Source organism: Alexandromys fortis, unplaced genomic scaffold (assembly GCF_014885135.2).
Source record: "Alexandromys fortis isolate MF-2015 unplaced genomic scaffold, M_Fortis_MF-2015_v1.1 scaffold_52, whole genome shotgun sequence".
Lineage (NCBI taxonomy): Eukaryota > Metazoa > Chordata > Mammalia > Rodentia > Cricetidae > Alexandromys > Alexandromys fortis.
The window spans coordinates 1,557,033-1,581,563 of record NW_026067929.1 but is presented as its reverse complement, the minus strand read 5'-3'; the positions used below and the strand labels follow the sequence as shown (position 1 = coordinate 1,581,563).

The window sequence follows — 24,531 nt, the reverse complement described above, 5'->3', positions numbered from 1 at the left end:
TCTGGCTCACACAGATGTGAGCAAGCAGCCTCATACTCCTGCCATGGGAGCCAAGGGCCACTCGACCTCCAAGCGTCCCTGACACGATGGACTGTCCCTTGAGCTGCGGATCAGAATAAACCGTACCTTCCTCCAGTTGCTCCTTGTCTGGTGTTTGCTTCCATCACTGGGGGAAGCAGCAGCACAGACACTCATGCTCAATGAATGGAGCGACCTTGCCGGGTCTCCTTCCCCCAGCCCTTCCCCAACCAGAACAAATGGCTCCAGCGCTGCTCCTTCTGTGATGGAAGATTCCCTGCCTTTTCTCACCTCTAAGAGACTCACTTTCTGCCAGCTCACCTGTGCAGGACACATTTACCATCTGCTATTCAGTGTCGCAGGGAGAGTCTCTGCGGGACTCCCTCCTCCTCTCCCCTGCCTCTCTCGGTCCTGCTGCCAGCCATGATTCTCATAGCATAGCACAGCACAGCACAGCCACGCTTACAGCACTCTACAGTTTACAGTGCTGGAAACTCTGAATGAGAGAAGAGGGCCCACCCTGTCAGCTAAGGGGCCTCACCATCACCAAGTTCACTGTGCAGAGCATGAGAAGGGACCGGCTTGTCCCATTGCTTAAAGTGATTTCTATGCATCCCGTATTGCAGTATCTGTAAGTGTTCAGGCAAATGTAGATGAGGGTTGATTTATGTATTTATTTAGCAGAATTGAGGACTACCCCCAGGGCCTTGGGAACGCCAAGCCAATCTCTATCAGCGAGCCACATTTCCAGCAGAGAAAGACTGAATTAAAAAATGTATCATTTCTACAAACTCTCTTACCCACATCCAACTTCAAATAGTTTCAACAATAAAAGGCTCAACCTTCATTTCTAATTTGAAATTCATCACAGGTAAGAAATAATTATCTCCTAAAATGAGTAGATGTTGTTATTTAGCTATTGTTTGGGGATCTCATGAATAAATGTTTGATTGACTAAATCAGTGTAAGATTGGGTAATTTAGAAGCCAAGTGCAGCTCCGCTTCTGCAAAGTATCCAAGGGAGCTCCAAAATGTAGTTTATCTTTTCTAAGATGGAGGCCACCTTCTATGGAGGAGGGATACACATTATGTGTGGCACCCATGACAGGTCGTGAGCAGGAGGCATGGGGAGTGCAATGTCCCTGGGTCGGCCATGCGCTACACGCTACAGTAGGATTCATGAGCAAGGGGCTGGAGATTGAAAGACACACAGACAGACAGAGACACGGCCATCCTTGAAACAAAGAATACCAAGAATGCCCCCTTGAATCAAGAATGCCAACTTTATTGTGTTCCAGGGCAGATTATATAGGATCTCCTTGACAATGGCCACGCCCTAACTCTCAGCAGCAAGCCCACCAGAAACCACTCCCCTGTCTCGTGCTCAGAGCAGGTGCAGGAAAACAAGTTGTTTACCCCCGGCAGGCAGGGGGTTACAGGAAATTCAGGATCTGGAGGTCCACAGTCCTCAACAGGGGAGAAAGGTGTTTTCTGCAAAAACAGAGTGGCCTTGCCTGTGTCCCCCCTGCCTGTCACAAGTCTACCATGTGGCAGTGATGTTTCCATGGTGAAGCCACCTCAGCGGTGTCGTGCGAAGGACCATCAGACATCTGTGTTACAGGCAAGCTGACTGACAGTACTCTGGCCTTTTCTGGAGCCAATCTGTTGGCCCAGTCCTGCTTATCTGACCGGGATCAACAGCCTCTTCCTGTTCCCAGGAGATGACGATGGACATGGCCACCATGCAAGACTAGCCTTTGCACGCCCTTTCTCCAACCCTTGCTTAGTCACTATGAAATGCTGAGATGCAGACACCAGAACCAGATCTTACTTCTGGTGAGCACCTTGTGTCTGTGAGTCCTCCAAGGCAGGCTCTGTAGCAAGTGATTCTCAGGAGACACAGCTGCTACCAGCGTCTGAGTCATAGCTGGCCTGTGCCTCGGGCTCTAGAAGCAGGTGTAGTGATGATAGCAGCCTGCCCTGAGGACGACAGAGGTGTAACATTCCTCTTAAAAGACTTTGTATTTACTCTCCAGCGGAGAGGTTGAGAAGCTCATCGACATAACTGTAACAGCTAACCAAGAGCTCCACAACAGCCTGTGTGAACTGGAACGGTAAAGCAAGTCCTGGCTCACTTCTACTCCCTGATCAACAGACACAAACCAAAGTTAGGGTAAAACAAAGCAATGGAAACCTTCCCATTCCAGCAGGATGCTTGCTAGTTCTGTAAGCTAATACCCCTTGGCTTGAGATGCCTTGATGTCAGACTCTCCCTGTGCAATGGGACATCAGGACCAGGTGCTTTGTGCGAATGTTAAAACCCACATAAGGTCTTGAATCACACTTACTAAAGCAGTATTTATGAGTTTGGTGTGGTGGTTTAAACCTAGAGTCCACGCCAGAGGCTGAAGCAGGAGGACGGGGAGACTAGGAGGCCAATCTGGACTACATAATGACGGCAAGGACAGCCTGGGCTACAGAGTGAGACTTTATCTCTGTGGATCATTTGTATTGCTACATCTTCGCTACACTAAGGAATGAGCTGAGCATCCAGAACGTCAGGAGTCACGTGAAGTCAGAGGAGGCAAGTCCTCCCTGTGGGTGGGAATTCCAGGTCAGGGGCATGGGTGCCTCTGAGGACCCTCCCTGGCTCTTTGGAGGCCTCCTAGCTGCTTTCCCTCTGAGGCCATCCTTCACAACCCCTGGGACTGCAGCCATGGAGGACCCTTTTCTAATAGGTGAGAGGCCCTGGGTTTGATTGCCAACACAGCAAATAAATACATAAGAATTAGGGTGACGTTTCTGAAGGAGGACGAAGCTGGATTGATCCTACAGACCTTTTGTTTTCTAGCTCTAGCTGAACAAGGTGCAGAGCACCCCCTGCTGGTCAGACAAGGTTGTCAAGGCCTTGTGGGCTCAGCAGGTTTTCCACTAAAAAGGCTCTGCTGGAATTAACAACAATTTAAAACTAAACACAACAAAAGCCTTGGACAGTCACATAGAGGGATCTGTGATTTGAGGTTCCCATCTCCATAACTCCTGTCTGTGTCCTGTGTTGTAGAATTTGAGTGAACAGGATGGGATGCACAACTTGTGAAAAACTGAAATATTCCCAGACACACTGATTTGTTTCCTTGAGAGCATTTAGAAGGGGATTGCTTAGTAAGAATTAAAGGGGATGTCATAGAAAGAATTAAAGGGGATGTGCATAGAAAGAATTAAAGGGGATGTGCATAGAAAGAATTAAAAAGGATGTGCATAGAAAGAATTAAAGGGGGTGTGCATAGAAAGAATTAAAGGGGATGTGCATAGAAAGAATTAAAGGGGATGTTTGTAGAAAGAATTAAAGCAGATGTGCATATATATTAAAGGGGATGTGCACAGAAAGAATTAAAGGGGATGTGCACAGAAAGAATTAAAGGGGATGTGCATAGAAAGAATTAAAGGAAATGTGCATAGATAGAATTAAAGGGGATGTGCACAGAAAGAATTAAAGTTAACATGAACAAGATCTTGCTTTCTGGATTTACTTCTTGCTTAACTTCCCATCCGATGCACCAGTTGGGGAACAGCTGTCTAGGTGGATGCAGGCCCACTCAGTAGGAAGGAATCCCATGCCTGGCACGGAGAGGCCATAGACTTGAGAGCCACCATGACGTTGACCTGTTCTCTATCTGCATGAGTGACTGATGGATGCTCTCACCCTTCACTGAGGATGTAATGGAGACTTTTAGAGAGGTGCACACCAGTTAAAACACAGAAAATAGGGCACTGAGTGTGCTAGGGGAGGGGTAAGGAGGGAGAGAGGAGGCGGAAGTGATGTATAAAATTCTAAAAAAAAATATTTACACAAAATCGTATCAAAACCCAGAAAATTTATTTTCTCATTACTGAACAAGTTCCACAAACAGAGAAATGCACTTCAAGCAACTCTGGATAATGGCTTATGTGATGAGGGCTGAATTCCAGTCTCTACAAATGCAAAACAGAAAGGGCCAGGAAGGAGCAGTGCTCTGTGTTCTTCCTACGCGGATCCCCCCCATGCCTGTCACAGACATCCCCATCCCGAATGGATACTGTTAAAGCCACACCCCGCGGTCCCCACTGGGCAGAGGATGCTAGCAGCCACCAAGCAGTGGCTCTCTAGCAAGCACCACACACTTGCTTCCCCGACAAACTTTCCTCACAGCGTCGCCTACGGAACATGCTCGCTTCTCCTAAGGCAATCCTTGGTGATGCTTTCAACAGTACCAACAGCTAGGACCCAATTCCGATTTCCCAGGGGTTTTGGTTAATATTCTAAGTTTAATTTTGAGATATCCACATGTCTGAGAGAGAGTGGTGTGAGCATACACTCTACAGTGTTTGTGTAAGGCAGGCAGGCACACCTTGTCACCACCTGTTGCTGGTCACCTGCTGTGCACCTGCAGACCAGAACCTCTTCCTAGACTCCAAGTGCTCACTAGAGAGCACATTCCCATACTCTCTAGCCCTATCTCTGGGCACCATCATTTCACTCCCAGGTTCTCTAAGAGCAGCATCTCCCAGGACTACATGGCGCTTGTTTCTTCTTTGCCCGAATAAGTTCATGTCACACAATGTCCAGTTCTATCCAGTCAGCAACATGACACTCTCTTTGCATCGAATCCTCTCATGTGCAGGCAGCTCCTTTGCACACCGGTCCATCAGCTGAAGGACACTTGGGCTGCTAGTAGCTCCCAGTGGATATAAATGGTACTGCAGTGTGCATGGGGGTGCAGACGTCTCTGCAACATGCTGGTTTCATTCTCTTTGGCCACAGGCCCCAGGAGTGGTGCTTGTGCTTGTGGATCAGAACATCCCTATTGGGTATTAATTCCTAGTAGGTACGGCAGGGTTCTCTCTTGGCCATGACCATTAGCCCTATCACCGTTTCACTGGCAACGGACACACTTACTGAGACGGACAGACAGCTTCCTGTGACTTCGACCTACATCTTTCTGGCGATTAGTAGTTAGCATTTTATCACGTCTGTCAGACATTCCCATGTCTTCTGAGAGACATTAGGCGGCTTGCCCATTTTTAATGGGTGTGATGATTAATCTTGATTGTCCATTTGATGGGATCCAGACTCACCATGGAAACAGGATCTCTACGCTTGTCTATGAGGGATCGAGATTAATGAGGTTAGTGGAGATGGAAAGGCGTAGTCTAAATGTGGTTGGCACCATTTCCACCAGCTGGGGGCTCAGAATGAACAAGGGAATGTTAGCTGAGCACAAGCACTGAGCACCCTTGGCTTCCTGACGGGATGCAGTGGGAGCAGCCACGTCACCGTCCTGCCACAGCTTCCACACCACGACGGACGTGTCCCTTAGGACTGCCAGCAGAAATATCCCTTCTCCCTCCAGTTGTTTCTCACCCCGTGTTTTTATCCTGGGAATAGGGAAAGAAACCAGTCCCACTGCTTGCTCCTAGTCTCTTTGGTACGCCCTTGCATGCTCTCCGCATTAGCCTGGATAGACGGACACTTTGTAGGTGACGGCTTCCATCCTGGAGGTTGTGTCGTTGACAAGAAGCTTTTTAGTTTGATGTGATCTCCATTACCCACTTTTGATTTTTGTTTGCCTATGCTTTTGAGATCTGATTAAAAAAAACCTACCCCCCAAAAGCCCCAGCTATTCCAGTACCCCAAAGTATTTTCCTCAAGTTTCCTTCGTTCTGAGAGTTTGCTGAATTCTTTAGTCCTAACACACTTCTGGGGGGCTCTATTTAAAGCCACGCTAACTGCAGCGGCCACGTCCTTCCTCTTTTCCAGTCTCACTGCTTCTTCCTGTTCTGCCATCTGATTCCTCTGGCTAGGAGTTTTAAACAACAGTGAAGTGTGAGTGTCTTTGTCTTGCTCCAATCTGAGAGGAAAAATGGCCAGTCTTTTCTGATCCAGCTCACCGTTAGCTACTGGTTAATGTTAACTGCCCTTTGTTGACACCGACATATTCTCCTTCTGTACCAGCAAGTTCGGTCTCTGAAGTGATGTCTCCACTGAACCGACTCAGGTATCTTCAGAGAAGGTCTAGGCTGCCTCGTTAGCTCCCAGCAGGAAGTCGGTGGGGCCAGGGTTCTCAGTGCAGCAGCGGTGGGCACCGGGACGAGACACCTGGGGTGACCCTCGCTGAGTCTACTGAAGAGCTAACACCCTCCACAGCACCAAGTCCTTCATAAAAGCTGTCTGCAGATGTGCTACTTCTGCCAACTCCCTGTGGCCTTTGACCCCATCCTGCCTTCTCCTGCACGCAGAAATTTATGAACTAGCAGGAAACAAACTGACCCCAAAGAGCGGTGGCCTATATACAAATATGCCAAGCAACATTAAGGTGTTGATACATTGTTTAGAAGGGCAGTAGAGGGAGTGTGCGTGTTCACAATCACACCAGAATCCTTGCCAGCTGTGATTTTACAGGCATGAACCATAAGTGACCAGAGAAGCCTACAGAGAACCATTCCATTCCACAGTCAGGGAGATACCTTCATCTCCACTAGGATGGGACACCAAGTGTCACAGTTCACAGTGAGAAAGAGTCAGATAGGTAGGAGGAGGCAGAAAGGGAATGGCTTATACACTAGTTCCTCCCTGGCTCTAGAAACAATTTCTAGAACCACCCTGTTAAAATCTCTGCCCTCAGGTAACCCTGAGTTACCCTGGGTGACTGACATTCAGATGCCTCTCACAGGAGTGTGGGTCAAAGACTGATGACCTTGTCCTCTGGACGGATGCGTCTTCCCTACCTGCCGAAGTCACTGCCATGCCTGGACACGTTTATTTTTACCCTCAAGTATTTTGTATTTTAGAAATCACCAAAAAGAATTTGACTGAACAGTTAAAAATTATTTACCTGTTTCCTTACCATCCACGCCCCTCCACGTACCAGGTACTGTAGAAATAATGGGCCCAGGCAGCCAGATTAGTAGCCTGGGAGTGGAAAAGGCCTTTCCTGACACGCAGACTGCAGGTAGCTTGCCTCTGCCCATGGGCTGGTCTGCAGCGCCTCTGCAGTGCCCCCTGGTGGCCAAAACGTAAAAACATTCCCCTTCCACAACTGCATTGGATAAACTGTACAGCCACATTGCTTTGTTTTTATACAAACAACAAAATGAGCTATCACTGAGCCAGCACAACAGCTCCAAGGACACAGTGCACCCAACCTGACCACAGAGGACCAACGGGCATGCCCAGCCCGGGGCTCCACCCAGCTTCAGCTTCACTCCGCCTGCATCCGGCTGGGCACCAGGAATCAACAGGCCCTGAAGCTGCCTCACCTCGAGAGAGCCGTCCAGCACTACAGTGGCTTCTGCCCTGCAGATGTGCCATGGGGAAGAACAGTATGGTAGCCAGATTGGAGCTGGTGCTGGTGGACTGTGGAAAATGCGTCTGTCCACGGAAACTTCCAGAGGTGCTCAACCACTGGATACCCCAAACATGCAAAGCCTGACCCCCTTGGTCTCACTTGCAACCCACTCAGTCATGGTTGTGAGAGCTACTGAATAAGCGGGTGAGAGTCACCAGAATCCTTGCCAGCTGTGATTTTACAGGCATGAACCATGAGTGACCAGCGAAGCCTACAGAGAACCATTCCATTCCATAGTCGGGGAGATACCTTCATCTCCACTAGGATGGGACACCAAGCATCACACATAACTAACCGGAACAACAGTGCATATGGCTGGCTTTTATTTTTTATTATAAAAACACATACAAGAATTTTAAGAAATGATGAATAAGACAAATTATAATCACAGTGAGTTATTAAACCCATTTCTATGTACAAGTATAAAAATTCCGAAAGTGGAATACCGTCCAATGTAAGACACATCACAGATAGCACTGTCTATCTATGCACAGACCACAGGGCTCTGCCGCCTGAGTGGCCATCCCCACAGTCCAAACGGGAGCCTTGCACTGCGGTCGCCCGCTTTCCGCCTTCTCTGCTGGACTCTTACAACAGGTGTCAAGGCACTCCTCTGCACAACGACCATGACCTTCGGGGGACCCCTCCTCCTCAGGGAGCCGAGCCTCCCTCTCTCAGGGAGCCGAGCCTCCCTCTCTCAGGGCGCAGAGCTTCCCGCTGAGTCAGCTGAGCCCTCGACACTCAGGGAGCCGACCTCCTCCAGGCAGCTGACGATTGCAGTCGGAATAGTGTTAGACGTCTGTGTCCGCCAAGCTTCCAGGATCTTGGATATCTCTGCTGGGTTGCTAGGACTCAAGTCACAAAGAGCATAAACAGCCGCCAGCTGCACACCCCACGGGATATCTGAAAAGAAAGTTCAGATCCGTCATGACACAGCGACAGGAAGCATCTGCTCTTCAGAGTCTTCTCTTGGATTGTTTTCTGCCAGCAATGAAAATTAAATTCCAAAGAAAAATGTCTCACAATAAAAGTTCATTCCAGATATGTCTACAAAGGAAAACTAAAAGTGAGAGCTCCCCGTAATCTGAGCAATGGCCGTCATAAGGAGGGTGGAGCTCCTCTGGTCCCATGAAGCTATAAACACACATGAATCCTGAAACAGCCAACAAAACTCAAACCATCCTCCAGGGCGGTCTCTAAGTGGATCAGACATGAAAATCATGATACAAAAGACCAAAGAAAAGCCTGTCCTTGTGCCACACTGACAGCGGATGAGAGCCAGTGTGACTCTAGGCCAGTGTGATTCTTATGCCAATCTGACCCCAGGCCAGTGTGACCCCAGGTGAGTGAGATTCCATGGCTGAAGTGACTCTAAGGCCAGTGTGAACCCAGATCAGTGTGACTCTAAGACCACTGTGACCCCAGGTCAGTGTGACTCTAGTGTTACAGTGTGTCAGTGTGAGTTTAGTCTTAGAGCCATTATCCCTATCTTGGCAAAAGTTTAATTTTTAAAATATAATTTATTAATTCATAATTTAGTTAATGTAATTCATTGAAATTTAAATTTAGGAGCTGAAGTTGATTATTAAGCACGCACCTCTGTCTTCTACCTTCTGTGAACAAGGCAGGGATAAAGAAGGCAAAGCATAGTTTAGGCTGAGTGTCCCTCATCCAACGCACATCTCAGGCCTAACCATGGCATTCACTAGAGATCCTGTACGTCCTCTATACACAGCAGAGGCAATCCAGCAGAGCACTTTAATAATTTCATGCACTAAGTTTCCTGGCAAGAAATTTTACAGCTATAGTATTTTGTCAGTGCCCAGAAAGTCTCAATTTTTCAAATAAGGTAATGCTTATTCTCTGTCAAAGGCAAACACCAGAGAAACCCATGTGTCTAAACTGATTTCAAGACTCAGGGAAAGCACAGACCATGGCTCCCTTTGGGACCATGAATGTCAAAATCACATGATTGTCAAGTTAAAGGGGCATTGGCTCATGTCCTCAGAACAGGCAGGGAGAGCAGTTTGAGGGACATGAAAGCCACACTCTTACCTTCATCCTGAGCGTGTTGTATGAACATACCAATAACTGAGCTGATATTTTTCACGGCAGTTGGAAATCCTTCCTTCAAACCCAACTGGCCTAATCGACCTGAAGAAACAAAATACAATAAATGTAGGCTTCAGTAAATGCTAGTCAATATTCCTAGAAACTGTAAGTTCATGTTGTAGTTTAACTGTAGCAGGAGACAACATTCAGCGAGACAGCTGAGGCCACAGAGCTCACAGCGTGACCCACCCTGCCCTCCAGGAGACATTCTGAGAAGGGCTCACCACCTCTTACTGTGCAGAAGCACAAAACACCTCCTGCATTTTTAGGTAGTCTGCTAGCTACTTTTAATTACAACAGTCATAAGAATGGTTAAGTGTGACTGTCAATGTGACTGGCTCTAGAATCAAGAGAGGTAAGTTCTGGGAAGGTCTGCAGAGTGTTAGTGACCGATCACTGAGGGGAAGGCCTTCCGGCAGTGTGGGGCACCTTCTCCCAAGGTGAAGCTGCTGCTTCTCTTTGCTTCTCACCCACACTTCTGCCTTGGTTCTGTCACCCTCAGTCAGTGGCTCTGCCCAAGGCTCAACCTGTGCAGGCATCAGCTCTGCCAAGCATCTGCAGCCCCACGGTACATCAGATCCTCCCCCACCTTCCTGGATGATCTCCAGCACAGTGCTGGTGAGGAATGCTGGAGCAAGCCTTACTTAATAACTGAGTATGGCTGCTGGCTGACAGCCATGTCTTTTGCTCGGTTCAGTATTATACCATGTTGTACACTGACAGCTTGTTTTTCGTTACAGAATACAATCTGGACTGAAGATGGCTATCCATACTATATATTTATGAATATGATAATTTATGAATTATCATTATATGGCATCGTCAACAACATATTAATAATAAATTAAACTTGTTCATAACAATTGTAGTAATTATCAATTATTTAGGAACACATTTATTGCTCTTAAGCACTCTATTTCTTGAAAGGCACACGACATTAAGATTTAAAAAATAAACTAACCTTAATTTCACAGAAGTACAAATGGAGTTTTGTCCCCCAATTACCTGTACTCTAGCTGTGGAGAACATTCCCGCATGCTCTTTCTGTCTCGCGTGAGGACCAGCCTTTCAGCTATGTGACGTGAGCAGCTGGTCTGAAAGCATTCTGTGACACCCAACCCATGCCTATTCAGGGCGACGGCCCAGCTCCCCATGGGGCTGTGCAGAACCAGCTGGAGGAGCAGCAGGGCCTTGCTCTCTACCTTAGGGCAGCTGGAGCTGACCCTCCTGAAAGAACCACAGAGGCACAAGGCCATCGAGCACAGAGAACAGCACGCTTCTGCCTGATTGCCCCTCTCACTGCAGTAGCAAACACAACACAATCACTGGAACAAGAACATCAAAATCCCTATTTTCAAGGTGGCTCCAGGTCGGGAGGATGGCTCAGTTTGATCCCTCAAAATTCATGTCAAAAGCTAGGCTAGTTGTAAGCCCAGTGCGGGACCCCTGGATCTCGACAGTCAGGCAACCTAGATAAATTGGCAAATTTCAGTCCAGTGAGAGGTACTGTCTCAAAAACCCAAAAATAAAATAAACAAAACCCACAAAATAAATCACATCTCAAACACAACACCTAAGGTGTCCTTTGACCTCCTCAAGTGTGTGTGCACACACTTCCTCACTTGGTGTTCGCATGCACACACAAAGTGTGGCTTCATAAAGTCACTCTCTGGGGAAAATGCCATAAACACACGTGAGCTTTATAAATTATATAAATGTATTTATATAATACAACCCGGGAGGGCAGACAGTGTTCATGCTGTCACTGTGTCAGGAACCACCCAGGTCAACACACACTGACACGCTTAGAACAGCTTCGCTGGGTCCGTAACCTCTCAAGAAAGCTTGCCACTTCCATCGGCTAGTCCACAGCAGAGCGGGCTCCGAACTCCTGAGCAGCACCACTGGACCTGGCCCAGGCGCATGCGTGCTACCTGATGGTGCATTTGCCAGCACGGGCCGTCTTACTCCCTTCTCCCCCTGCTCTGGAATAGAAAGTCACTAACCAAGGGTCTGAGACTGTGCCCCATAGAGTGCATGGGATCACCAGGCCCATGCCTGTCCAGCCATTGATTTGGCTGTTGCTGGTTCTCACGTTCTCATATTAGGTAACATAATACCACACACATTTTTACTTATTCGCACCCAGGCAAGCTTCTGTCTCGGATGTTTTACACACGCGCCAAGCACAGCACCACTGACTAGTGTGAGGCTCACGAGAAGGAAAGCATGTGCGGGTACGGGACAGTCAGCAGGCCACGGCACTGCCCACTGTGTACTTGTTCAGGCGGCACATTCCCGCATGGTGACATTATTCAACAGCGTTGCCTTTGGCGTTCAATTAGCCAAAGGGCTCTTTGAACAAACCAGGATAACTTTGGTTTGTGCCCCTCAAACAAAATATGAAGGCTGTTAGAGAACAGAGAGTACTTCTGATGATCTGGAGGAGTGGAGGCTGCCACAGGAGGCAAAGAGGAACAAAGTAAGTGAAAGTCAAATCTTGGTGCTTCCGTGAGGAATCCAGAGGCCTTCTCCAGGGTTTACAGTGAGGAGACTCTGGGTCTCAGTTCAATCGAACAGCGACTTTGATTTCTAGAACAATCTGAAGTGATCTACTTAGACTCTAACTGGGAGGCTGACAGGGAGGTATGCAAGTTGTGGCCCCCAGGACTGATGGAAGCCCTCAGGCTCAGCACCTGTGCCTGTGCCTACTGTGTTATCTTGCTGACCTATGATGGTATTTTAGACACTGAAGACCACTGTGTACTTGGTAGCAACTCAGTGTGTGTGTCGCCATGACCTCTAGAATCAGAAATCAAGCACACTACCATGGAGCAGCTAAGTCTCTGACACAAATGGCTGAAGGACTCAGGGTAGCGAGAGAGAGAGAGTCAGGAGCACAGCGAAGCGCAGCCTTGTGAGGAGAGGCACTGCAGAGCCAGTATGTCAGCATGCTCAGTCCCCACCAAGGGCCTAACCACAACTAGGGCGGCAAGGCAGGCAGGCAGCGACTTACCGATCAGCCTGAGCACAGACGCCACAATAACGTCAGGGGTGTATGCAATGTTCGAATGTCCTTTCCGGTACTTGATCCACTTGTCCATTACAGGCCACAGCTCCTTACTAGAGAACAACATGACAGATATATGCCCGTCACTGCGCAGACAGTACGCACAGTCCCACAGTACAGCTCCTGTAATTCTGCTTTTCTTTCCAGCCCCCAACCCCTTTCTGATTACAGATGTAAATGGCATGGTGAGAGACCAGGGATGGGAGGGAAGAATGCGGTCTGGAGTCACTGAGAGGACAAGGACAGAGCACTCGAAGGGCGCCAGCTCTGGCCCCTCTTCTGTTACTCAGAAAGAATGGCCCTGCATCCCTGAGCACATCATGCATCCTCAGACGGGCACCAGGCAGAGCTCTGCCATTCCTTGTGTGGGGCCGACAGTGACATGCTCCTCTATGTCTGTGTACAAGGACCTCACAGGCAGGGCCCTTGACACAGTTACCACTCAAAAAACAGACCTCGAGGCAGTTCTCACGGTGGGACTGATGTCTGTCTTCCCTGGGCCCGGGAGAGTGGAAACGCACCTCTCGCAGCGCACAGACAGCTCCGTGCAGAGGTGGCCTCACAGAAACAAGCACTTCAGACACCAGCCACCCGCTGTGTGGTCAGCAGGCTAGTGTCATAGTCTCTCTGAAAGCAGGCTTTCTTTTTTATATGGGTGACAATTTTCTCCTCTCTCCAGGGATGGAGCATGGTTAGAGTGAGAAGCACAGATAAGCAGAGAAAGCCGTCTGGGAAGGCAGACACCCTGTCCTATTGCAGAGCAGCTAGCTTGTCACTGGCAACTGTTGCTCCTCTGGGCTTTCTGGATGGGGCCATGAAGGTAACGAGTGTGCACCTCCCCAGCTTGTATTCGCGGAGGTGCCTGTGCCGGTGTCATTCTGGAGAGGTGACTGAACGCAGGCCCTCATGTCTGAGTCACTTCCCTTGGGGCGACATGACCATTACTGGGAATAGTGAAAGTAGTTAGTGGCATACAGAGAAACAAAGCAGGGGGATTTAAGGGTGACTCAGATATTCTAGGAGCACATCTGTTAACTCCTATGGAAATAAGTGGTTGGTATTTCAAGTGCCTCGTGTAAGAAAGGTCCCCCTCCCTTTCCCCAGCTCTACATTAAACCAGCAAAGCTGCTCACCTTATGATGTTATCATGCGTCCAAATCCACCTCTGGTGGCAGCAGAGGAGATCAATGGCGAATATGTATTCCCAAATGTTTGCACTGAGGTCCTCACCAAACTCTTCACTCGACTGAAACTCTGTTTTGGGGCACAGCTGTATGGTCAAAAGCAGCTTAGAAACCACGATTCCAACATCTATGGGAGCATTCTAGCAAACAAAAACAAACACATTAAAAAGAACATCTTGGGATGCTAGCAACCTGAGATTGTAACAGCAATCTGATAGGCCGCCATCTATCCAAAGAGAGAGAGCTAGAAACTAGTTGTGACAGTAAAAGCTCCAGCTACGATCTGCACCAATCAGAGAAGAGCTGAGCTGTGATCCAAACAGAAGCACAAACTGCAGTCAGTACAACCAAGGAATTGAGGTCCTAAAACGCAGACTAACACTTAAAATTGTATAAACTCTGCGCCTCTACAAACGCTGACCAGTCTGCCCTCCCACAGACCACTAGATGATGGCGTCAGCCCCCTTCAGTTCTGGGCTTCGTCTGTTCTGTTCTCACCCATGTGAGCAGCTTAAGCACCCCCTGCCCTGTTGAGTAACAATCACATGGAGACACCACTTTAGGGCAGCTCTCCTCTCCAGAGACAAAGGCATATCAGACAGTACCCAGTTTTGTTTCTAAGAACATTAATATGACTTTGTGGCAAAAAGCTTCCTTTCCCTGAGGGGCCCAGGGTGGGACTGCAGGGGACTGTGCACACCAAGCAACTCCCAAAACGGCTGCACTGCTCAGGATCCCACCAGCACGAAAGCAGATCCTGGGCCAAACATGGGCTCAGACCAACACAGAGGAGAGCCGGAGCTTGGAGATCTGTGAGCTACCGGCACTTCTCAGGTTTCCACAAGAGCATACATCTTCTTGGAGAAGCTGGTGACTTTACAATCTGGGAAGGTGCAGAGCCACATTCTGATACTTCTCGCCACGTTGATCTATCTAAGAGTCTGCAGCAGTACTAACTATGCAAGACGCTGGGGTTCCCAGTCTAGGCTATGGTTAGAGCTAAGGTACCTAGCACCAACACAATGAGTTACAATGTCTGAGAGACAGCCTTTATCATGGGAACAAACATTCAATGAAGCTCATATTCCATATTCTCAACTTGACTTCTAACAATCCAAAGTTAAGGGCTGAACAAGAGTCTACTTGCTAGAGCTGTAGTTTTCGAGGAACGTATCATTTATGATTACTTAAAATGCTGCTAACTAAATAAGTCAAGTTTACAAAGACCTCTCGCTTGGGAGATGTAATCTGTTGTTATGTGCTTAACACAACACTCGTCAGTGGTCAAAGTACAGTTACACCTACTTTTAAAATTGCTACCTGATTTCTGAATGGAACAGGAATCACAAAGCTAAAAGCTTTAAAAACTGGGTTAACTTTAAACCTTAAAACCAAGTACTGCTGTATAGCAAGTCATCATTTCTGCACACAGAAGCCCTTTGTGGACTGCGTCATCTCCATGGAGTGAACATGGAGGTGCTGCAGAAAAGAAATAAAAAAACCAAGTGTACCTTTTCCCAGCTGAGAAACGCTCTCAAGCAGTTCAGAACCTCCCCTCTGGCACGCTGCCTGGCCACCAGCTGCATGGCTTGACTAACGGCTGACTGGGAGAGAAACACTTCACGCCACATGTTGGCAATGAATAGCGTCAACTTCTCAGATTCTGGAAAGTCTGTAAGAAAGAGAGGGATAAAAAGAGAGACTTTATGTCTCACCTAACAAACGGATTTAAAAACTAGGCACATATTTTACTTCACAGGTGCCTCTCACCCGGAGCAGACAGACTTGTGAGGGGATGGTCAGTGGGGCTCTCTTAGAATTCGCTCTTCCTCCCTCCCCGTCTTAGGTACTTCTTTGAGTTTTGAGAGACAGGCCTCATTCTGTAGTTCAGACCGGCCTCAAACTGGTGGCAAACCTCAACCCCCTAAGTGCTGGGATTATAAGAGTGAGTGGCCATGTCTGGCTTGGCATACTGTTAGCTAGACTTTTAGCCTAAACAAATGGTCAACAACTGTGTGGAAATGAATTCTCTCGTAATATTGTGTATCAAATAGGAAAATTCTGAGCCTGAAGCAATGTGAAAGCAAGATGCTTTACCTTCTCCATCAGTGCACCCCTCCTCCCGGCCAATCCACTTTCCACATTACATTTGATAGTTTTGTACAGGCTTAACATACAACAGTTTCTAAAGTGGAACAACTGTTTAACATTTGTACTTATTGCTGCAAATTCTTACTCTCCCGGCTTTTCTCTTCTTAAATAAACTGAACAAACAGTAACATACAACTTTAAAGAGTATTTCCTTCCCAGATGGAGCACCCCAATCCGTTTGCTATCGCTACAAATCAAGTTGGTATTACTGCTTCAGTGTGCCATGTATTTTCTCTCTGACACAAGCCACCTAACTTCTGAGATCTGTCCATGGTGCTGATGCACAGCTAGGCAGTATTCAGCTGTTTAACAGACAACAGCATGCTGTCCTGTCCATTCAGCCGCTGGCAGACATTTGTTTCCAACTACAAGATATTATGAATTAACATCATAAATATCCGTGTTCTCAAGTCTGGGTAAGGATGTCTCCATTTCTGTTGGATAAGTACCTACAAATGGAACTTCTCAGTACGTAATGAACTGAGTGTCTTAATTTTACAAACAAAACCAGTTTTCCAATGCAGCTAACACGAGGAGTTCCGTCCTGTTTGTCATGAAGACACAGCTGATTAAAGCCTTCCTCCCCTCTGTCAGTGTTCCCAGGAGCAAAGGGTGAGTGGCCAGAGCACAACCACAATGCACTGCTCTGATGTGCTGCTGTGCAGCCCGTTACTCTGATGCCCCTCCTAGGCCTGACCCACATTCTTCACTAGACAGAGAAATTTTCCCAGAGTCCTGTCCTGGACTATGAAATCCACCTTCCACGTACAATCCTTGCTCAACAAATGGTTAATGTCTGTAAGCGGTGCATTTTTCTGGGTGGGACAGAATTTGTCCTCTTAGACTGTCATGCCACCTCCTGTGGAGTCTGCGTGGTCTCTCATGTAGGCTGTGGCACAAGCTTCAAGGAAGTGTGCCCTCAGGTGTGTGTGTGTGTGTGTGTACACGCGCGCGCGCGCACTTTCTGCATTGGAGCCCTCACACTTTTGGCATTGCCTGCTTATGTTCTAGGGAACACAGTCTGGTTTCCTCTGGAAGGGAAGACAGTATGTTAAGTTTCCAGAGTCTACTGATGAGCCACTGCCATACCCAGGAGCATATGATGCTAATGGGGGAAGATGAGTTAACATTCAAGGGAAAAAGGTTTCCACATTTAATCTGGTGCTTAGTAAATGAAGAACAAAAGGCAAACTTAATTAAGCAATTAAGACAGATTCAGCAAAGATAGGATAAGAATAGAAGAGAGAGATAAATGCCTGTAACTTCTTGGGATTGGCTTTGGGGAGGGTTTGAAAAGGAGTTAGAAATATGGAGAAGGGAAGGGAAGAAAGTTGTTTTACTCATCACCCAATGAGAAAAACACATTCACAGCACACAGGATGTCCTACATCCGGTCTGAGTGATCCTGTGTCTGGTGAGAACAAGAAATTCACACTGGCTAGAGCAGACTCCTCTACTCTCTGCTGCCTGCCTTTGTGTTCCACATTACCATGGTCTGCAACCCTCCCATGGACACACAGCACGCATCCCAGTGTTACAAAACAAGTCAGTGAGCAGATCCTGTGGACACACTCACATGGACTTGCTGGCACGACGCTATGCCGTGTGAGGACAGACCCTGTGGGCACACTCACATGGACTTGCTGGCACGACGCTATGCCGTGTGAGGACTGATGGTTTGCTGCCACAGTTGAGACTGAGGAAGTGAGGCCAGCCCTGCTCCTCCACCTCCTCATCATTACTAAGGTACATCTTTCCATGAGGCTACAAATACATCTTACAGCTACTGTCATTTAGCCAGGGCACAGCAATCCGTATGGACAGTCACTATACAAGGATTCCCATTATTTTGCAGTGCAAGAATAAAGTAAACATAGTGTGGACAAGAGACAATCTACATACAAATGAAAGTACACATGCCAATGTAAGTAAGCGTGAGTAAATTCAGTCAGTCGGACACTAGTACGGTTATGGCTGCGGATAATTAGTCACTTAAACCCTCCAGTACAGCACAACTATTTTTTTTTCTTAGACAGTATTTCTAGATCAGCCTGGCCCCAGACTCACGGAGATGAAAAACATCCTTTTTAAAGAGGTGAAAATGCGACAGAAGCCCTTCAACACGAGTGCTGTAACCTGAACACACCTTCTTTCAGAAGGCTGTAGCAGAACAAGCGAGCTCTTTCCAAGTCTCCCAGCTGCCGACAGATGCCCACATATACTCTGCACAGTGCATGGATGTAGCTATGGTCCAGAGATGTCTTCTGAACCTTTAGCTCTGAGAGAATAGAGCGAAGTAAGTACTCTCCTAAATGCTAGATTGGGGAAAAGATAGAAGAATTAGGTTAGTGATGCAAGAACCAATCCTAACCAGGCATCTATTAGACATAGTAACTGCTAACACAATGTCTAGCGTGGCAGCCAAGCTACAGATACCACACCAAGTCTACAAGTGCACCTGCTTGCCTATGATGACAGGTTGCCACTCAAATAAATTATGGATTACTGGTTTATGCTAAGAATCCATGTGTGTAAGTATCTGTGTGTGTACATTACCTAAGGCCAATTCTATCAGAACCCATGTGTGTAAGTATGTGTGTGTGTACATTACCTAAGGGTAATTCTATCAGAATCTATGTGTGTAAGTGTGTGTGTGTGTACATTACCTAAGGCCAATGCTATCAGAACCCATGTGTGTAAGTATGTGTGTATGTACATTACTTAAGGCCAATTCTATCAGAACCCATGTGTGTAAGTATGTGTGTATGTACATTACCTAAGGCCAATTCTATCAGAATCCATGTGTGTAAGTATGTGTGTGTGTATATTACCTAAGGCTAATTCTATCAGAATCCATGTGTGTAAGTATGTGTGTGTGTACATTACCTAAGGCCAATTCTATCAGAATCCATGTGTGTAAATGTGTGTGTGTACATTACCTAAGGCCAATTCTATCAGAATCCATGTGTGTAAGTGTGTGTGTGTGCACATTACCTAAGGCTAATTCTATCAGAATCCATGTGTGTAAGTATGTGTGTGTGTACATTACCTAAGGCCAATTCTATCAGAACCCATGTGTGTAAATGTGTTTGTGTGTACATTACCTAAGGCCAATTCTATCAGAATCCATGTGTGTAAGTGTGTGTGTGCACATTACCTAAGGCCAATTCTATCTCCATTTTCGCTTATTCTAGTGTTTTTCTCCGTAGGTTTATGTGTCAAGCCTCCACTGTATTTCTAATCTATAGATGTTGGCTAGAAATAGACAAACTTTAATGCTGAGGGGTCATCTTCAGTGCCGCCTGCACCAGCCTGCCCCTGCCAGACCCTCATGCTTCAGACACCCTCACTGAGAAAGGCTCTGCATACCTTGTTTGTCGTGCTAAATTCATAAACAACTTCCTTCTCTTGGTCTCTCATGACAGGCTTTTTGGAGATATTGCCCACATACACGTGACTACGGATGACAGGCAGCAGGTCAAAGGGGGACTCGGCAATCTTCCTCAGAGCCCGAGCAATGGCTATGCTATAGGACTCCGCCATGTCCCGTGGTCTGGCAAGCAGCACTGATGCTGGACTGCAGACCAGGGCAGCAGTTTGCTCTTCCTCAGCTGGGACAACATGGGCTGGTGAGATTCCTGATGGGGGGTCCTCAGGGACGTCTTCTGCGGTGGCCTGGCTGGGGTCCGCCTCTGGGGACTCACTGTCCAGGCGCAGTCTCTTAGCGCTCCTCAGTATGGACGCTGCCAGGGTCCTTTTCCCACGGGCATCCTGCTGGACGTCCTGGGACTCACCTTGGCTACTGTCACCACCAGAGCTGCCCCCCGTCAGGACAAAAGCAGTTGATGTTGAGGTGATGGCTTTGAGGCCTATGAGGGCGCTGACACGCCCCGGCAACACCTTTCCATCCACAGAGGAGCCTCGGGACAGCTGCATGTTCCCTTTGAGGAGGCTGAGGGTCCGGGCCCTGGCAGACAACTCTGGGTACATCGTGTCAAGGATTTTTACAGAGTTTTCCTGCGGCCCACTCACAGCAGCATGGCCAGGCGCACAGGACGGGAGCCGGCCGGGCACAGGAAGGGCGTGTTTTGGGGTGGCGGCACAGAACTGCAGAGGAGAGGACACTATCCTCTCGCTGGCGGCTGCGGTAGACGGGGAAGGAGAGGGATCCAGGGGGGAGGCCTGCTGGAGCTCTTCAGGCCACGGGGACAACACGGGAGGCCCTGAAATCTCACACAAGGGGGAAATGTGGCCAGCAGGTGAGGTCAGTGAGGACGGACTAGAACTTGATACCAGAGGAGACAGTGGCCGTGATGTCCTTGGAGGTGTGGCTATCAGTGGGGGGAGCAGGGGAGGCAGTGGAGGCCCCACTTCTTGGCGGATCCTGCTCAGAGCATCAGGGGAACCGTGGGTAGGAGTGGACACATCTGCACCTGCCGTGGTGGACTGAGCTTGGCCTCTTGCTGTTTCTGTGTTTGGTCTTTCTCCTGATTCTGGCTGAGGGCCTTCACTCGGATGCATTTCCGCTCTGTTGTTCAGTCCTGGAGTCTTTGCTAGTTTGCTTGACTGATCTTTGTTGGAAATCTTTGACCGAGTCTTGCTCTTCCCAAGTGGTTCTAACTTCCAGTTATAGTAGGTGTGATCAGACGCCACCTTCTCGGTCTCTAGCGTTTGGTCATATATCTGAGAACGAATCCAGATGCTGGGCTTCACGGGCCTGTTCCGAAGACGACTCTTATCAAAGTTGGCACTCTGTCCACCACTGGAAACATCCTCCTGGGCACCAGGGAGACCACCAGCACATGGAGGCTCTTGAGGTAGAGGGCCAGCAGGACTGGCTTCAGGGGACTTCTCCACAGAACCATGGTCTAGGCCTCCCAGATCCTGAGAAGCAAACGCTTCCAGAGTGTCACAAAGGACGACCTGCTCCAAATCAGGGGAGATGGCCACGCCACTGATGATAGTCCAGTTGTCCCCCTTTTCGATCACGAGGTCTTGATTCTTATTTATAAGTACACTTATAACTTCGGAGGTCACCGCAGAGATCTGATAGCGAAACGCCGTCTCTGTCACACAGGCAGGGCTCTGCTCTCTCCTTGGTGGAGCTGGAGAGTCGGAGCTCAGGGCCAGAAGCTCCTCAGGCTCTGCCAGGCCCTCCTCCCCACTGCTGGGGCAGTCCTCGTAGTTGGTCTCATTCTCAGATCTGCTCTGAATGTGCTCAGGGTCAGACCTGCCACTCAATGGGGAGCTGCCACCCGCATCCGCATCCATAGCTGCTGGTCCAGGGAGCTCTGCAGGGTGGGACATGGAGCTGGACGCTTCCTTGGGCGGAGTGTTCTCTGTTAGCTCTTCAGCAGTCTGGCTGTGATGCGCACTTGAGGGGAGCACATGCTTGGCATCCTTCCCTCCGCCCCCAGACTCGGGGGGAATGTCAGACGGCACTTGTGGAGGACACTGGGCATGCTGGCTTGGGTTCTCGACACAGGAGGCTTCTCCCTCTGACTCCACCCACACTTCTGAGGCTCTGAGTATTTCTTCTTCATGGAACCTCTCCCCATGGCTCTTACTGAAGATTTCATTTTGCTTGAACTCTTTATTCATTTCTTTATCTGGAGTTCCTCTGCTAGAACATTCTGAAGTAGAGGCCCTTGAACTATAATCCCTTAACTGACAACTTTCAAGAAACATAACCACCTCTGACGTAGAAAGCTTGTCCATGTAAAGAAAGGTGCTTAAGTTACATTCCTGCAGAGCTGAGGTCAGATCACCTACATCTGGGGCGTGTCCAGCCTCATTCACCCCAGCTTCTGGGTCTCCCAAAGGTCTCTGCGAGTCTCCTGCTACATCCTGCTGCCTGGGCCCCATGACAGCTTCAGCCTCGTCCTCTCCGTCACTGCAGCTGAAGGACTCATCCTCTGCCTCCGTGGACTTTCTCTGCTCTCTGATGCCTGTGTAGCAGTAGGAAGTTCCAGGAAGACTGCTTTGGGAGGCACTCTGCGTCTCCTCATCTGCACTGCCAAGAACTGAAGGACAGACAGGGTCAGTGGGGACACGGGCTCTGAGAATCGCCCTGCTTGGCACTATGGGAGGCGTACTGACATTTTGCGGAGTACTACGAGAATCTCTTGCAACTGCAGGGGCTTCAGTGCTTGCCTGGTGATGAGCTCCACAGGGCATTTGTCTAGCGGAACAGTTTCTGGACGTTACCTCAGCTGGAAGTAGCTTCCCGGCCTCCAGCCTACTGGCACCTGATGGGGTGGTATGGGGAGAGCTCCTGGGCTTCTGCAGGAGGTCACTCACGATGCTCTGGCTCTGGATGAGGTTGTCTGCAGAGGAAAAAGGTAACTTATCTGTAGAACCAAAGTTCTCTGATGACACAGAACCACTTGGAGAATCACAACTTGACTTTCGCCAAGACACAGAAACCTCTGGAGCTGGGCTCTCCTCATCGGCTATCCTGCCAGTGCCCTGTGCTGTGGGGTCCCCGTCTCCAGCACACTCCGAAACCGATGACATAGGATCCGTGTCCTCACTACTGTCTACAGAGGGACTCGGTGTGCTCCCAGGTGGCTGCCAGTGTTCTGGGCTGCTACTCCGCACCCTCTCGGGTCTTGCCTGTTTCGTTATGACTGACACTTGGTTTGGCAGCAGAGCCGCGGCTGCTCTGCCTCCCCGAGGGACAGCACTTTCTTCAGGTCTCAGCGCTGCTGTCTGTCTGCTGTTCTGTGAGGCTGGCTCCGCCTTCTCTAGCTGAAGCCTGCTCTTCTGCGGATGTTCTGTGTTGGCCCTGGGACTGCCTTCCCCACCTGTCCTCAGGACAGCACTCCGGTGCCATGAGGTGCTGTCGGCAGAACCAGGGCTCCTCCTGGTGAAGCCAGCCTGAGGACGTGCTAAGGAAGTCCAGTCTGACTTAGGCAGGGTGAGCGCAAGGCCTGGGCCTCGGTCTCCACACTGCCCACTTCTCGCTGGCTTCTGAAACACTGACTGGGGAAGTGGGTGTGTATTCACTGTGCTTGTAAACAGGTTTTCAGGCTCCGGGCCCCTGCTCTTCCAGTTACTAAACGTAGATGCTCCTAGTTGTGATTTGGGACTCGGAGCAGGCAGGCGGTTCTCTGGGTCATTCACTTTTGGAAAATGTGCTGCTGGCTCAGACCACAGAAGAAATGTGTTTACAGGTCTAGTTGATGACTTCTGTTCTACATGAGGCAGGTCCGTGCAGGTTACCTCTGCTGGAGTCCGTGCACTGACATAGCCTAGCTGTGAAGGCTTGAGGTTACTGCAGACAGACCCTGGCACAGAGGTAGACAAGGAGGAGGAAGGAAGACTGTCTGAACGGTCACGCCCTGCTGCGGCTGCGCGAAGGCCTGACTCCAAAGTAGACTCCTGCACATCTTTTTCCTTTCTCTGAAAATGGCCAGAATCCATCGCACGGTGTGACCTGGAAGCAAATTCATCAGGGAGTGTCCATTTAGTAAATTCTGACTGCGGTGAGCATGCTTTTGATGGCAGCGTTTTTTCTTCAGATCCTATGAGCTCCCCGAATGTCCTCTTGCCCAGGGAAGAATAGCACACCTCTGACTCTCCAGCTCTGGTGTCCTTCTTCCGTGCTGGGCTTCTGGACGCCCTCTCCACCCACGGTCTCCTGTTCTGCGTAAGCAGCCCTTTCCCGACTCGCACAGATTTACCCACGTCCTGGGCCTCTGCCTGTCCTTCTGCCTCTTCTACGATGTCTCCCCTATGCCTCCCAAACACAGGCGATGCTATCCAGTGCCTTCCCCACGCTAGAGAAGATGTGGCGGGCTCTCCCAGTGCTCCTCTTCTGCCGTCACATCCAACAGGGGCCACTCTGTTTGCAGCCTGGGCAGCTTCCAGGGGCCTGGGCTTTTCCAGGCATGCATCACTCCTTTTCAGTTTTTCAAGCAAGTCAAGGTAACTCCGAGACTCCGCTGTGTAATCCTCTGAAGCTGCCTCCGCAGAGGTTCTGAGTGGGGCGGAGTCAGTGTCGCTGGAATCTGTGAACTCTCCTAAGAAGGATTCCTTCAAGTGACAGAAAACACACAGTCATATAGATGCTCAGCAGAGCTGACCGTCAGAACAACGAAACACGTTTGCAAGAGTGGGTGCGTGAAGAAAGTCTAAAGCCATATTTATGAAGGCTGGGCCAGGCTCTGTTGTGGTGCTTGCACTCACTGGTCCTTGAGGAAGTTGGCTCCCACTCATAGTCCTTTCCTATGACCCAGGCTCCTAACCAGGCCAGGCAGGATTTGTCCTCCTAGCTCTGCGCTCTGTTAAAGGGGAGGCTCTCTACTGAGGCCCACTGGCCTCCAGCTCCACCACCCTTTGCTTCCTCTCTGCACTCACACTCAGGACGGCTGCTGAGCCATCTCCTCTCCTTACTTAGCTGTCTCCCTCTCCACCATGTTCTCCAGTCAGTAGAGTCACCTCTGCTCCAGAAAGTTTCCTCCATCCCAACTAGGAGCCCTCTTACGTCATCAAACTGCACTTCCCATGCAGAAGGGAAGGGTGAACTCAAGTGCTAGAACATAACTCCCCAGTGTAGAATCCCATCCTCAAGGCTGGGATCTGCAAGGCCTCTCCCTGGCTGTCCCCA

The 24,531-nt window shown here is 49.1% G+C and overlaps 1 protein-coding gene and 1 long non-coding RNA gene across 3 annotated transcripts in view; both read right to left on the bottom strand.

The window, feature by feature from the left end:
- Positions 1-8,074: 8,074 nt before the first annotated feature.
- The window catches only part of Ice1 (interactor of little elongation complex ELL subunit 1), a 36,864-nt gene continuing 20,407 nt past the window's right edge, over positions 8,075-24,531 (bottom strand). The window contains exons 13-19 of the mRNA XM_050144721.1: positions 19,290-23,957; positions 18,067-18,235; positions 15,281-15,441; positions 13,719-13,909; positions 12,532-12,638; positions 9,459-9,557; positions 8,075-8,306 (exon numbers count right to left, since the gene is read on the bottom strand). Coding sequence (XP_050000678.1) covers positions 8,101-8,306; positions 9,459-9,557; positions 12,532-12,638; positions 13,719-13,909; positions 15,281-15,441; positions 18,067-18,235; positions 19,290-23,957 — 5,601 coding nt within the window. The 3' untranslated portion in view covers positions 8,075-8,100. The remainder of the gene's footprint in view (positions 8,307-9,458; positions 9,558-12,531; positions 12,639-13,718; positions 13,910-15,280; positions 15,442-18,066; positions 18,236-19,289; positions 23,958-24,531) is intronic.
- On the bottom strand, positions 18,243-19,283 carry LOC126503190 (uncharacterized). 2 transcript variants are annotated; one of them, XR_007592206.1, is made up of 3 exons: positions 19,025-19,283; positions 18,642-18,969; positions 18,243-18,531 (listed from the first exon to the last, which is right to left on the bottom strand). It is a non-coding gene; the product is annotated as an uncharacterized lncRNA (long non-coding RNA). The 2 variants fall into 2 exon arrangements; XR_007592207.1 differs by having other exon boundaries at positions 18,642-18,914.